We start from the raw sequence: 15,447 nt of genomic DNA, 5'->3' as shown, positions 1-15,447 counted from the left end.
CTGAGCCGGGACCCCCCGCTCCCCTGCCGCGAGCCAGCGCGACCCCCCGGGGCCGGGGCAGCGGCGCCGGCATGTCGTCCAACAGCATGAAGTTCAATGGCTACTTGAGGGTCCGCATCGGCGAGGCCGTGGGGCTGCAGCCCACCCGTTGGTCCCTGCGCCACTCTCTCTTCAAGAAGGGCCACCAACTGCTGGATCCCTATCTGACGGTGAGCGTGGATCAGGTGCGCGTGGGCCAAACCAGTACCAAGCAGAAGACCAACAAACCCACGTACAACGAGGAATTCTGCGCCAATGTGACCGACGGCGGCCACCTCGAGCTTGCAGTCTTCCACGAGACCCCCCTGGGCTACGACCACTTCGTGGCCAACTGCACCCTGCAATTCCAGGAGCTGCTTCGCACGGCCGGCACCTCGGACACCTTCGAAGGCTGGGTGAGTAGCCGTGAACTTCCCCGTACTGCCCACTGGGCTCCCTTTAGCACCCTCCTCCTTTCAAAACTCCCTGGGCTACCGCTTTCCCACCGTCTCCCGGAACTCCGTGTGGGGAGGGAATTCCCTGCAGAGCTAGGTGCTCGCTCAGGTGGCCGCGGCACCGGTGACACGGCCGGGGTGGGTGCCTGCGGGAGCAAGTGTGTCACCAGGAAGCTGGTCTGGGGGGCACAGTACCGTTTGGGGTTGTTCATGGAGCTGGACTAGGCGTGGGGGACATGTGCTACTCGACTTTGGGTGAGGGCACCCCAAGGCGGGGAAGGTCTGATTGAGAGCATCTTGATTTGGGTAAGGTGCTTCAAGCGCCGCTTAGGAGAAAGCCGAACATTCTCGCGAGTATTATTCATCGTGTTTACAGATCACTGTTGCTTCAGCCGCGCAGACGTGCACACGTGTTTCAGCATGCACACCCTTTACACTTCAAAGGTACAGAAAGCACACTGCCTGGGGTCGCAGTGTCTGGGTTGTAGTTTGCAGTTTTCTAAGATGACGTTTTCCGGTGCCTTCAGTGTGCTCAGTCTGAGAGCTGAGAGTCCTGCGCTTGGAGCTTTGCTGCTGAAGATCCCCGAGGAGTGCGGGCCTTCTCACCTGTCACCTGTGTCTTGCGATGTAGCTTCCCACCACTTCCCACTTGTTTCTCCGTTTTTCACTTAGTTCCTGTGAGCCGAGTGCCTACTGTACGTCAACGAACATTTGTAGGGTACTGTGCACAGTGTTCAGATGCATTTCCTTCCTACCGCCTTTATGATGACCCAGGTGTGATCATTCCCGCTTTTAGATGATGAAGTCAGCGTTATCATTAAGGTGGTCCAGTTGGGTAAAAGGGAGCAAGCTCCCTGAAGACTCAGGAGTTTCATGGTTCAAGTCCTGGAGTCAGTTCCAACTCAGAATGTGGATCAGCGTTGAAAACCTTTTTGAAATCAAGAAGGAGTGGAATCAGGCCGCTACTGATGGAGATTCATGTATATAGTCATTTTATACGTTGGAGAATTTGTACTTTGACTGTAAATGCTTTAAATTCCGCATGGTTTGTGGAGCAATCTCGTTTTATAAATAGGAGTTTTTAAAAAACGCATTAAAAAGGCACGGTGCCTATGTAACCCCAATCATCAGATTATATGGAGCTAGAAAGGAGACCTGTTGGTGGTATCAGGAACAGCCAGTCCCTGGAAAAGGCCACAGTGGATGGTCAGCAAAAACAAAGAAGGGAGGGGGTCAGGGCATAGATCAACACAGTGGCTGCAACAATAGGCTCGAAGATCATGAGATGGTGCAGGCCCGGGCAGTGTTTCCCTTTGTGGTGCGTTGAGTCGCTCTAGGTTGGAACCACCTCAGGTACCAAGTAACAGCAGCCACAAATTCCCCCTCGGCCTGACTTTGTGGAATTTCAAAGCGGATTGGAGAGAAATGGCTCACTCTGTAGTCAGAGACTTATGTTTTGCCCTGTGAGTTTTGGGATCTGAAATAGAGGGGAGCGTCGGAATCACCATGGAATGAATGGATCGGTGTGTGGCTCACAAGGAAGTGGATTCTGAGGCACGGTGGTGTAGCTTGCCTGGTGACCATGCTTCTCACCTCCAGCAAGGCTGGTCCCTTGTCACTTGGCGGCTGCACATTTGATTGAGCAGGGACGCCTTTTAAAACTCACTTTTAGAGAGACTAAATAGGAATCTTTGTTGGTGGGGTTGCAATGTCAGTGTTTGTTGGCTCCCTGGGTGATTCCAGTGTACAGCCAAGATTGGAAGCCTTTGTCCTAAATAAAGACCAAGGACCCGAAGGAGCATAAATATAGGAAGATCAAGGCTACCTGACCAAGTGGAGGTGTGCCAAACTGCTTAATGTCCCACTGGATAAACAAAGAGTTTCAAGTAAATTACTAGATTTACAATGGCCTGAATTAATTAATTAAATGTAGTGTTTTGGAAAATTTGAGTGTTGGCAGGCTAAGGTTAGCATTTAAATGACCTTGAAACCAATTATTTGTACACATGTTAAGCAGGGATTTATTTATTATTTTTTAATCATTTTGTTGGGGGGTCATACAACTCATCACAATCCATACATACATCAATTGTATAAAGCACATTTGTGCATTCATTGCCCTCATCATTCTCAAAACATTTGCTCTCCACTTAACTCTCTGGCATCAGCTCCTCATTTTTCTCCCTCCCTCCTCGCTCCGCCACCCTCATGAACCCTTGATAATTTATAAATTATTATTTTGTCATATCTTACACTGTCCGATGTCTCCCTTCACCCACTTTTCTGTTGTCCATCCTCCAGGGAGGAGGTTATATGTAGATCCTTGTAATCGGTTCCCCCTTTACAACTCACATTCCCTCCTCCCTCCCAGTATCACCACTCTCACCACTGAAGGGATCATCCACCCTGGATTCCCTGTGTTTTCCAGTTCCTATGTGTACCAGTGTACATCCTCTGGTCTAGCCAGACTTGTAAGGTAGAATTGGGATCATGATAATGGTTGGGGGTGTGTGGAGCAGGAGGAAGCATTTAGGAACTAGAGGAAAGTTGTATGTTTCATCGTTGCTACACTGCAACCGGACTGGCTCTTCTCCTCCCTGCGACCCTTCTGTAAGGGGATGTCCAGTTGCCTGCAGATGGGCTTTGGGTCTCCACTCCGCACTCTCCCTCATTCACAATGATATGATTTTTTGTTCTTATGATGCCTGATACCTCATCCCTTCGACATCTCATGATCACACAGGCTGGTGTGCTTCTTCCATGTGGGCTTTGTTGCTTCTGAGCTAGATGGCTGCTTGTTTACCTTCAAGGGATTTTTTTTTTTAAGTGGTGTATATTTTAAAGCTGAGGATCAGGTATGTAGAATGCTTCTTTTTTGTTGTTGTTCAGAAAATAATCTGTGGATTTTGGAAATCTATACAATGCATGTTTGTTTTTAAATGATCACATTTATAGACCTAGAAGTTCTTTTGAAGTTTAGATTGACATGTTGGTATATTACATTGCAATGTATAGTTTATTTAGACAGAATGGAGTAATAGAATTTACCTCATAATATATACATTTTTAATGAGTGTTGGCATTACACATTTTGACTTTTGAAAAACCTGGAGACTTAGTTGTGCTAGTTCATGTGAAGACAAACCAGAGAATAGCTTTAGAGTAAAATCAGTAGAGTAAACCGAAGGGTTGTATGCTTCCTAGGCTAGCATACTTTTTTTTATCAAGAAGATAATTATTAACATGTATTTCAGTGCCAATTTTGCTGCTATTCCCTGCTAAGCTTGCTGAGAGAAGAAGTAAGGTCTCTTTTACTTAGTATGTTCCTGGGACTAAGCACAGTGCAGGGCATGAGGTAGATACTCAAATATTTAATGAAGATGGGACACACAGTCAAAATTCTTAAATAGATAGTCATAGAATTGAACGCCTGAGTTAGAAAAATCCCTCAAATCAAAGAAGAGCAAATTGAATCCAGTGTATGCAAAAAGAAGGAAATTGTAAAAATAGAAGTTAGTAAAATAAAAAAACCACAGAAAAAATAGAAAAAATTACTGAAACTGAAAGATGGTTCTTAGAAAGAAATTGAATAAACTTGAAGCTAGAATGATAGATAAAAATGCAAATTTCTATTAGGAATGAGAGAAGGCACATTATTACAGATCCTACCGAGATCAAAAGGATAATGGGTAATATTCTGAATAATTTCATGCCAATAAATTCTACAGTTAGATGACACAAACAAATCCCCTCTGAGCTACTAACAAAGCTTATGTAAGAAGTGAATAACCTTACATCCTCTAAAGTCATGGAAGTTGTAATTAAAAATCTTCCATAAGCAAACTGAAGGTTCCAGTCATTTCACTGGCGAATTCTATCACACATATAAGGAAGACGTAATACCAACTCTACAAACTTTTCCAGCAAATATAAGAGAACACATCCCAATTCTATGAGGTCAGCAGTACCCTGATAATACCAAGACCAGATAAACATATTACAGAGAGGTGGGTGGAGGGGGGTGGGGGTGGGTAAGAGAAAGAGAAAATAGATCTGTATCCCTTGTGATCATACCAAAACTAAAACATTCACTGCTACTGAGTTCATTGGGACTCATAGCGACTCTGTGGGCCAGGGTAGAACTACGCCTGTGTGTTTCAGAGATGATTATTTTTCACTCCAGTACAAAGTCTTGTCTTTTTCCTACGGAGTGGCTGGTGCTTTACAACTGCTGACCTTGGGGTAGTAGCCCACCATGTAACCCCCGGCTCCTTCTCATAAATATAGATAGTAAAATTCTTTACTTTTAGCAAATCAAATCTCACCTGACCTGATGGGTTTTATGATCAGAACTGAAAAAATTATTTAAAAATCAATCAGTGTAATTCTTCATATTAACGGACTAAATACATCCATAGAATCATCACCATAGATGCAGAAAAATATTCTACGAAATTCAATATCCATTCATTGTAAAAACTCCAATCAAACTAGGACGAGAAGGGAACTTCTCCAACCTGACAGTTGGCAGCTGCAAAACCAGCAGGTGTAACATTTTAATGGTGAAAATGGCATGATCTTCTCTATGGTCAGGAACCACGTAAGACTGTCTGCACTTACCATTTTTAATTAACATTATATTGGAGGTCTTAGAGCTGTATGTCAATTAAGAGAAAAACAACGCATACAGATTTAAGAAAAAAAAAAACCAAGTAAAACTGCCTTTTATCTGCAGGCAAATGATTGTTGAACATTCTAAAACATCTGCAAAAATGCTTCCCAAGCAGTAAATGTACAAATGTGCTTTACACAATTGATGTATATATGGATTGTGATAAGAGTTGTATGAGCCCCTAATAAAATGATTTAAAAAAACAAAACCAAATGCAATGAAAAAAAAATTCTTTCCAAATCAACAAGTGAGTTTAGTTAGGTCACAAGATTCAATTGTATTTTTATATATTAGTAATGAACAATTGAAAATGGAAGTAGAGAAGACAAATTTATAATAGTGTCAGAATATGAAGTTGCTAGGGGTATATTTAATAAGAAATATGCAAGACTTATAAAAATGACCAAGACACTAAAAATGCTGCTGAAATAGATTAAACTAAATGGTGAGATGACTGTTTTTGTGGATTGAAAGGCTTGATATGTTAAGATAGCAGTTTTTCCAAAACTGTTCAATAGATTAAATAAAGTCCCAAACTCTTAGCAGAGTTTATTACTGAAATGTACCGATTGACCTTAAAATTTGTATGGAAATACAGAGGGCTGAGTATAAATATAATTCTGACAAAGAACAAGCTGGGAAGACGTCTCCCTGATGTTATCAAGCTATAATCATCAAGGCAGTGTGGTATTGTAGTGAAGAGAGTCTAGAAATAGATCCAATGTATACGATCAATTGATTCTAGACAAATTATGCAAAGGTAATTCAATTGGGGGGGGCAATCTTTCCAACAAATGGTGCTTGAACAGTTGGATAGCCATGTGTAAAACATTTACCGTAATCTCACACCATACAAAAAATTAATTCCAAGTAGATCATAGACCTAACTGCAAGAGTTTAATTGTGAAAATTCTAGAGGAAAACAGAATATCTTAGTGACCTCTTTGGGTTCAGAAATGGTTTCTAGTCAGGACACCAAAAATACCAACTATCAAAAGAGGGGGGAAAAGCAACAAATTAACTTTATCACAATTAAAACTATTACTCTTTTAAAAAATTTAATCCTTTTATTGAGAGCTCTTATAGATACATAGCTATCACTTTTTAAATGCCATTTAAGAAAATGAAAACAAAGCATTTACTAGGAGGAAATATTGACAATATAAAAAACAGATCTGTAACACAGATATATTTAATATGCTTACAACTCAATAATAATGGGACATATAACCCAATTTATAATGGGCAAAAAATTTGTAGACACCGCTACGGTAAAATACCACCTTAAAAGATATTCAAAAGTAGCAGTCCTTAATTAAATGTAAATTAAAACAAAAATGAAATCAGTATATACTCACTAGAAAGACTAATGTTAGAAAGACTGATATATCAGTGATGGTGAGGAAGTGGAGCAACTGGAATCTCATGCACCACTCAGGGTATAAAATACTACCAGCACATTCGTTGGAAAACAGTTTAGCAGTTTTTTGTTTTTGTTTTAAACATTTTATTAGGGGCTCATACAACTCTTATCACAATCCATACACACATCAATTGTGTAAAGCGCATTTAGTTTAGCAATTTTTTAAAAAGTGAGACATAATACAAATGTGCTTGACATTTGTATGGATTGTGATAAGAGTTGTATGCACCCCCAATAATTATTTTAAAAAACCCCAAAACTAAATCATAATACCTGTCATATGATCCAGTCACACATTAGTATTTACTTGTTCAGGAATGTCTAGCATGTTATTTGTAATAGTTCTCAAACTGGAAACAACTCATCAGTCAATTGACAGAAGGCTGCTTAAACACTGTGTGTTGTACTCATGCAATGGAATTCTACTCAGCATGGTAGTATTGATGAGACATGCAGCAATGTGGGTGACTATAAAAATAATCCGGCTGAGTGAAAGACACTACACCCAAGAAAGGTAACTACCGTATGATTACATTCGTACAAAATTCTAGAGAATGCAAACAGATTTATTGTGGCAGACACACATCAGTGATTGTTTGGGAATGGGGGCAACATTGTGGGAGGAATGAATTCGATTCCTCGGGCAGGGGGAGGGGTGGACATAGTCATTATATTATTTGTGGTTAAGGTTTCCATTGTATTCATATGTTGAAGCCTGTCAAATAGTTCACTTATTCTGTGACAATATAACTTTATAAATCCATAGGGAGAGAAAGTACTGAGGATGTATTATTCTTATTTTACCCAAGAAAATCCAAAATAAGGTGCTAATAAATAAAAATAGAATTGAATTTGAGCTAGGTCTGAATTTTGAAAACGACCTTTTTTCTTTGGTATAGAAGAAGCAGGGGTGCTCAAATTTTTTAAACAGGGGGCCAGTTCACTGTCCCTCAGACCCCGTTGGCGGGCCGGACTATAGTTTTAAAAAAAAACTATGAACAAATTCCTATGCACACTGCACATATCTTATTTTGAAGTAAAAAACCAAACGGGCAAAAACAACCGGTGGGTCGGATAAATGTCCTTGGTGGGTGGCATGTGGCCCGCGGGCTGTAGTTTGAGGACGCCTGGAGAAAATAGGAGACTGGGTGCTTTATAATTGGGGGGAAAAAATTCATGAAATCGAGTTTCAGGTTTTTGGACAGTCTCATTTCCTAAGTTATCACTGTCAGTTGTATCTGATACTTTCGGGGGGTGGGGTGGGGCTTGCTTGGTTTGCATCACTTCTTAGACTTCTGAAACTTGGAAGATTTGTGTGAGTTAAAATGTTAGTTCTTTCTCTCATGTGTTTGATTTTGGATTTCCGAACTTTTCAAATGGGGACCAGCACTTACACCTACGGCCAGCCGACTGTGGGGGCACACCAGGAGAGGCGAAGGGAGCTGGAGGCTGCGTCATGGAAAAACCTTGGCACCCCCGCAGGAAGGAAGGACCTGCTTGGCAGGATCCCAGGCTGTTTTCCTGGTTCAACCCTCCGGAAGACCACGACTCATGTTCTGTTCCCTATAGTCCAGGAGGACTGCTTTCTCTCAGCTTCCTTGTGGGGGGTCCCTGCTCTATAGTCACGTGAAGCAGCCAGGTGACTACTGGCAATTGTTGATTATGTTCTCCCGTGATTCCCAGGTTCAGGTGTGTGAATTTTTAGCGCCCAAATTCTTCCAGATCTTTATCTAGTGGTTCATTGTCTTTTGTACTTCACAGTATAGTTATTTATCCTCTTAATTGATGCAAGCCCCCTAATTGGTTAGGAAGATCTAACTCTGATGGACAAACCCACCGTGTTTAGGACAAAAGGTAGCTTGGAGTCTTTTGGGAGGTTTATCAGATTCAGTGTACAGGGATTGTATTGGATCCACACCTTCAGTTTCATTAGAAGAATTTCCTGCAATGGGATGGGCCGCTCTTAGACTGTGACTCAGATGTGTCCCCTGCAGAGAACATTTTCCTGAGTATGTTATGATCTTGTCACCCCGTTTTATTGTTGCCATTGCACTCATCATTCCTAAGATCACTTTTGGTTACTGGATTTGTTTGCTATACCATTCTCCTGATGTTTAGAATCTTAACCACCTTGAGAACAGGGATTCCACCTCTCATTCCCTCTTTGAGCCACCGTGCCTTGAACAGTGTCTGGTACATAAGCCAAGCCAAACCAAGCCACTTCCATCCAGTTGAATTCCACTGATAGCGACTGCCTCCTAGGATTTCGAGGCTGGAAATATTTACGGAAATACCTTTCTCCCGTGAAGCACCCAGTCCAGTGTGTAACCAAATACGCCACCAGGGCTCTTTAAACCAAACCCACTGCCATCAACTCGATTCTGACTTACACAGGGACTCTGTAGGGTTCCGGAGTCTGTAAATCTTTATGGAAGCGGATAACCTCATTTTTCTCTTGAGGAGCCCCTGGTGGGTTTGAACCAGCAATCTTGAAGTTAGCAGTCAAATGCCTAGCCAATAATGCCAGCAGACACATAAAAGGTACTAAATATTTGTTGAATCCATGCTTTTAATTGAAATGAAATGCGATTTAACCAGGGGAAGTAAAGTATAAGTACTTTGGAAATGTCTTAATATTTTGTTGATCTTTTAGAAGCAGTAAATGAAAGGGAGGGAGTGGTCACCGTCGCAGTGTTCCTTCTTTAAGTCAGTCACTGACATCCCAAAATGTACTTGAAAGATTAGTCAGATCTGTATGTCCTTGGAGTATGGCAATAGGCTGAAAGCCCTGCCCATAGGAAATGTCTTGCTTCGAGTTCATTTGAAAAGATTGTTGTAGCATCTTTACGGGTCGTTTCTGAGCCTAACAGGCTGAAATCTTGGAAACAGCAAGAAATAAGCATTTAAAGATTTTGCTTCAACCTTAGAGAGCTCATGGGGCTGGTGGGCAGGGCATGAAGCATTTGTCTTTTGCGACTCGTGAAGTGTCCGGCCAAGTGTTTGGGTTGGCGATTCATGGTGATGGTGGAAGTGCAGCATAGTGTTAGGAGAGACATGCCTTGAATTTTATATAGTCTTTTTTTCCTTCTATTTTCTAAAAAGTTGCCTGGGTCAAGGGTCCTTTGAGTGAACTACATAGCGCTGTTTTATCAGAATAGTGCATAAATTGGAAATGTGATTCCTGACCTGTGTTCTTCAAATACCAAATGATGTTTCTCAGCTGCAGCCAACGTCTTTTAATTGCTCAAAGACCTCCCTTCACCTTGCTAATTCCTACTTTATGCTTCAGGTTTTTGTTTAGACGTCACTTTTTCAGAAAACTTTGTCCGCCATGGGTTTGGCCCATCTCCTTAGTGGCCCTTGTCTATGCTCACTCCCATCCTGAATTACGATGGATGTATTTGCCTCTTCATGGAAGTGGTGGTTGGCTTGCAGAGGCTTCTGGGGTTGCTGTTCTGATAGCGTCTATCTGAAACACCGAGCCTGCATCTATCATCGAGCACCTAGGTTTGTGCCCGACACTGGGCTTGACCTTGGAGAGTCAAGGAAATGGGGAAGACATGGTGCATGCCTTCGAAGGTCTTATGGTTCCAGCTGGGTAGGTGTTAGGAGGCTCTGTCTGGTGTACACAGTTAATGTGCTATCTGCTAATTGGAAGGTGGGAGGTTTGAATCGTCCCAGAGGCTCCTTAAAAGAAAGACTCAAGGATCTACTTCTGATAAAACAGCCATTGAACACCTTAGAGCACAGAGGTCAACTCTCACCCCCCTGGGAACAACAAGAATCACCTTGGACTTGGCCACAGGGTTTTTGCTAAGTGCTCAGACACTGGTTCACACCCAGTCTGGGAAGGTCAGGGACATCTTCCTGGAGGAAAAACACAGCTGGGTTTTAAAGCCCTACATGGACAGCCACAGGCTGGCTTCCATAAATGGCTGTGAAAAAAAATCACTCCTCAAGAGATCAGGAACTTCGGACCTGATCATGTTTTTCCAGAGTGAAATCACAGATGCCCCTTTGAAAGCTAACAGCCCCTGAGCCATAGACACGTTTCCAATGTGGAAAGTGTGAGAGAGGAACTGAATTGTGGTGCCTGTGAGCCTGTGACCTGAAAGAACTTTTGACTCCCAAAGGTCAAAATAACAGCACCCCACTCAAGCCATCGGATCCTTTAAGCTGTGCAGAGCATAAAATAATCATAAAATGTAGAGTTCCGAATTAAAACTCCCATGGCATCTTAGCTCCTAGGCCTCTGGACAGCCGGTGGAATATTTCTAATGTTTACTTTTAATGTAGACTCTAAAGGCTTTTATGGCTGGGTGCTTCCGTTTGGTACAAACCCCACCACTCTCTTGTTACTTAAACCTGCCTTCTTCACTCAGTACTTTTTGGTTCTGGAAGCTTTTGAGTTTGTGACACCTGCCCTGGTTCAAGATTAAAGAAGAAAAACAAAAACAAAAAATGTGGTAACCAACACATATACACTTATTCCCGCGGAGTTGATTACAGCTCATAATGACCCTGTAGGACAGGGTGGAACTACCTCTGGGTTTCTAGACTGTAGCTCTTTATGGGAGCCTCCTCTTTCCTCCTCAGAGAGGCGCGTGGTTTCTAACAGCTGACCCAGTGGTTAGCAGTTCACCGTGTAACCCTCTATGCCACCAGAAAGCCCGTGGGAACCGGAGTTCCTGGCCACATGATCTATCACACACACAATGGCCTCCCTGAATCTCAACCTAAATCGACTTAGCTTGACATGTCTTTCTTCACTAAGGAGGGTGTTTATGTAAACACATATATGTTGCTGTCAGCTGCAAAGCATGGAAAGCGCTTGTGCCAGAGAACGAACTGTACCTGATCCTGTACCATTTTCATTATCATTGATAAGTTGAGTCCAGTGTCACTATGGCCATTGTGTTACCAGCCAGCACTATCAGATAGTATTCTGTTGTAATCACAGGGTTTTCATTGGCTAATTTTTGCACGTAGATTGCCAGTAGTTTGAAGCCACTAGCCTAATTCCCTCCTAATCTGTCCATTGAAACCTGTCAACCCTGAATGACCCTACTGGGTTTTGAAATTCTGGGGCTGTAGCTTCTAGCACCACAGCAACATGCCGGCTACCAATATGACAGGCTGACAGTTGGGTGGTGGAGATAGATACATATGCATCCCATTGCCATCAAGTTACCCTATAGGACAGAGTGGAACTGCCCCCATAGGGCTTCCATGGCTGAAATCTATGGAAACAGACTCCAGGCCTTTCTCTGGCAAACAGCTGTGGGATTTGAACTGCCAACTTTTGGTTAGTAGCCAAGTGCTTAAGCCTTGCCCTGCTGGGCTCCATATGTTGTATGTGTCCTAGAGTTTCAAACTAGTAGAGATATGAGCTGCAATGGCTGTTATATTAACTACCAAATTAAAAAAGATACCTGTGCATTTCAGTGTCTGACTGAATCAGGAATCAAGAGAACTGGGTTCAAGGCCTGGCTTTGCTACCTCTCTGCTCTGACTAAAACGAGTCTCTCTACTCATCAGGGTTTCGGTTCCCTGGTTTATCTAATGAGGGACTTGCTCTATGTATAAAATCTCTAATAACCCTAACAACCCTGTGTTAGGCAGTTACACCATGTCTTTCCTTTTAGATTCATGGGTTTGATTTTAAGCAGTCAAAATGAATTATGTCTTATCAAAGTTAGTAACCCTAAGAATTAAAGTGGTTCAAATATAGGTGGCTCAGAGAGAGGGTTTAGCTCACGACTGGAGACGCTGGTCTGGATTGCTCGCTCGAACGTCAGCAGTGCAAAGCCACCAGCTGCTCTGCAGGAGAAGGAGAGAGGATCTGCTCCGGGAGAGCTGCACAAGCCTCCCAAACCTTCCACGGGGTTGCTATGAGTTGGAATTGACTTGCTGGTTGTGGCTGTGTTTTGTTGTTGTTTTTGTGATTTGGGGAGCATGGAGAGTGAGTGCCTTGCCCTTGTTTTCCCTGGCTTACAGGGAGAGACTGACTGCTCCACTGTGGAAGCTTTTGCTAAAAGCCAGTTTCTCCAGCATGGTTAATTAGTGCTTTTGTAATCTGTCACCAGTCTATTTGGCCACCTTGATTGATGACAAATCCTATAAATCACTGGAGGACAAACATTTTAATTAGATGAAGGTATGAGCCCAAGGGTATTGGCTATCATAGTGTTTAAGTGCAATGCTGGAGGATTTGTTTCAAATCCTGATACTGTCTGGAGATTGTTATCCACATTATTGTGTCAGTGTGTTTCTGTAGCTTTAGTAATTTAGAGCAATAATGTTGAAGTACCTAGGACTTTTTTTTCACCTTTTAAAAAAAGATAATGTTTTAGGTGAAATTTTATATAGAACATTGGGTTTCCATTTAATAATCTATATGTACATTATTCTGGGAAATTGGTTATGATTTTCACAATGGGCCAGCATTCTCATTATTTCCATTCCCTTGTTCTGTTTCTGTTGGTCTAACCTAACTTCCCCTGGGTAAATGGTGACCTTCTGTCTCATATAGTTGATTGTCTAAGGCAGAACATTCCAAAATCAAATTCAGGGCTATCAAGGTGATTTTGACCCCTAAGGGCTTCCATAGAACAGGGTGGAATGGCCCCTGTGGGTTTCTGAGACTGTAACTCATTAGGGGAGGAGAAAGCCTCACAGTTCTCCTGTGGAGTGCCTGAAGCACATAACTATCATATGAAACCGTCATATTAATTTGTAAGAACAATGGCTTAGCATCAATGAAGATGAAATTTACTAAATTAATTTCCGTGAAAATTTGTTAGAAGTCTCAGGGACAACTTAGGCAATTGGCATAATATAGTTCATAAAAATAACATTCTGCATCCTAGTTTGGTTAGTAGCATCTGCTGTCTTACAAGTTTGCAAGCAGTCCTCTAAAATAGAACTATTGATCTCTACTTGAATGGAGCAAAAGAGAATGCAGGAAATCAAAGGTACAAAGAAGAAACATCTTTCGAACTAATAGCTCATATGAACCACTGCCTCTTGTAATCTGAGATCAAAAGAACTACATGGTGCCCGACTACCATTCTGACCAGGATATAATAGAAAATTCTGGCCAACATAGGAGAAAAGTGTAGAACAAAATTCAAAGTTTTAAAAGGGTCAGACCAACTGGACAAAGGAAGACTAGAGGAACCACTGAGACTATTGGTCTAAGATAACCTTTGGACTTGGAACTGAAATCATTTTGGAGGTCACCTTTCACCTGAATAATAGATTGACTTATAAAGTAGCATCTAGGACGTTTGTAGGAGGAAGACCATGGAATAAGAACTTGCAAGCAGTGTTTATGTTATGTGAAGCCTTCTGGAAAATTCCTTTAATTTTTCACAGTAAGTTTGACCTCACCCAGAAATGCTTTCAAGGTAACCAAAAATGTTGAATTTGTGCTTGTGGTTAAAAAAAAAAAAAAGTAATTTGCCACAAGATAGAACTCTTGTCAACATGAGCCCTTAATAATTGCATTAATAATGTCACACAGGGCTGGTATGAACCTGACCCTCTACAAACATTTAAAGACCACCCTACTTTCCAGACACTTAAACCAAATGACACAGTTGCACTTTGATTTAGAAGTCATCTTTTAACCCTGCTTCTCTGCCATTTTCATCCCTGTTGTACTAGTTGCCATCAAGTCCACTCTAACACCTGGAGACCTCATGTGTGTCCATGTAGAAGTGTCCTGCATGGGAGCTTCAGTGGCCGACTTTTCAGGAGGAGTGCCAGGCCTTTCACCTGAGGCACCCTGCTTGGGGGGATTCAAACTTCCACCCTTTTGGTCAGCGGCTGAGCGCTTTCATTATTTGCACCACTACAGGCAGCCTGTCTTTCTCATAGCACTTAACTATACAGCTGTGGTTTCTGCCTCCTGCCTGGAGTTTGGTTTGCTCATCTGCCATGTCAGCCAGCCTAGGCTGTGTGGTCCTCTAGCATCACCGTTATGTGGTTCCAGTTAGGGTGCTGTTAAGCAGTGCATATTCTACTTCCCTCAGAAATACTTTCTGATGATGCGTAGATCTGTCCTGGGCTCCAAAGTTATTTTTGGAAGAGTATACAGAAGTAAAAATGTATTAGTGTAATTCTCTGAACAGAGTACGGGCATTTATTTGTAAGTTGTGGGCTTTATTATATACCTACTAGCATCCATTGATCTCTTTGAGTACAGAAGTGTCGATAGCAGATTTCATGGCGAGCAGTGCTTCTGAAACTTGGTGTGGCCCTAGATCCTTGTAGTGATGAAAGCAATGAACTGGGCCTTAAGAAAACAAAAACAACGCGCCGAGGTGCGTCCTGGCAACAGTCTGGGCGTCCTTTCACTAAGGTCGGGGTCCACTGAAGCCAGATGACAGGCCGAGTCTTGGTGCTGAGGTAAAGAGCCCACGTTATAAAGGTGTCACAGCTTAATTAGCTCCAATTCCCCAGGCACAGGTATAGTATCTCCTCCTTTGGTGGAGAGCGTTTTCACTTCAATTCATTAGAAGGGCGCAGTTAACAAATAGAAGAGAGGGAGCCATACATTTTAGAGGAAAGTTGCTCTTTGTAGGGTTCCTTCTTACTTACTTTTGCTTCCTGGCAAAGATGACCAGATGATGACCCACTTTAGGACCTATTTGACTGAGCTACTCAGGTATTTTCGGAAACCTCTATTTTTGAAGGGGTTTCTTTGAGGTTTGCAGTAGAGAAAAGTTAAAAACACAAAACAGAAAGGCACACACAAAGAGAAAACTAGGACAGCTTTTATGACCTCGGCTTGGTAACTTGGTTAATATAACTTTCCCTTTATAATAATAGAATAAAGCAAAATATCTATTTTGTACAATTTTTTTTTCTTAAAA

The 15,447-nt window shown here is 42.2% G+C and overlaps 1 protein-coding gene across 1 annotated transcript in view; it reads left to right on the top strand.

Moving 5' to 3' along the window:
- Window positions 1–71: 71 nt before the first annotated feature.
- The window catches only part of PRKCH (protein kinase C eta), a 259,663-nt gene continuing 244,287 nt past the window's right edge, over window positions 72–15,447 (top strand). Inside the window, exon 1 of the mRNA XM_004698636.2 lies at window positions 72–434. Within this exon, the coding sequence (XP_004698693.1) occupies window positions 72–434 (363 nt within the window). The remainder of the gene's footprint in view (window positions 435–15,447) is intronic.

The sequence above is a fragment of the Echinops telfairi genome, unplaced genomic scaffold (assembly GCF_000313985.2).
Source record: "Echinops telfairi isolate 266 unplaced genomic scaffold, ASM31398v2 ScPeMD7_18;HRSCAF=68, whole genome shotgun sequence".
NCBI classification, from domain to species: domain Eukaryota; kingdom Metazoa; phylum Chordata; class Mammalia; order Afrosoricida; family Tenrecidae; genus Echinops; species Echinops telfairi.
Note: the sequence above shows the minus strand (reverse complement) of the source record. Positions and strands in the feature narration are given on the sequence as shown.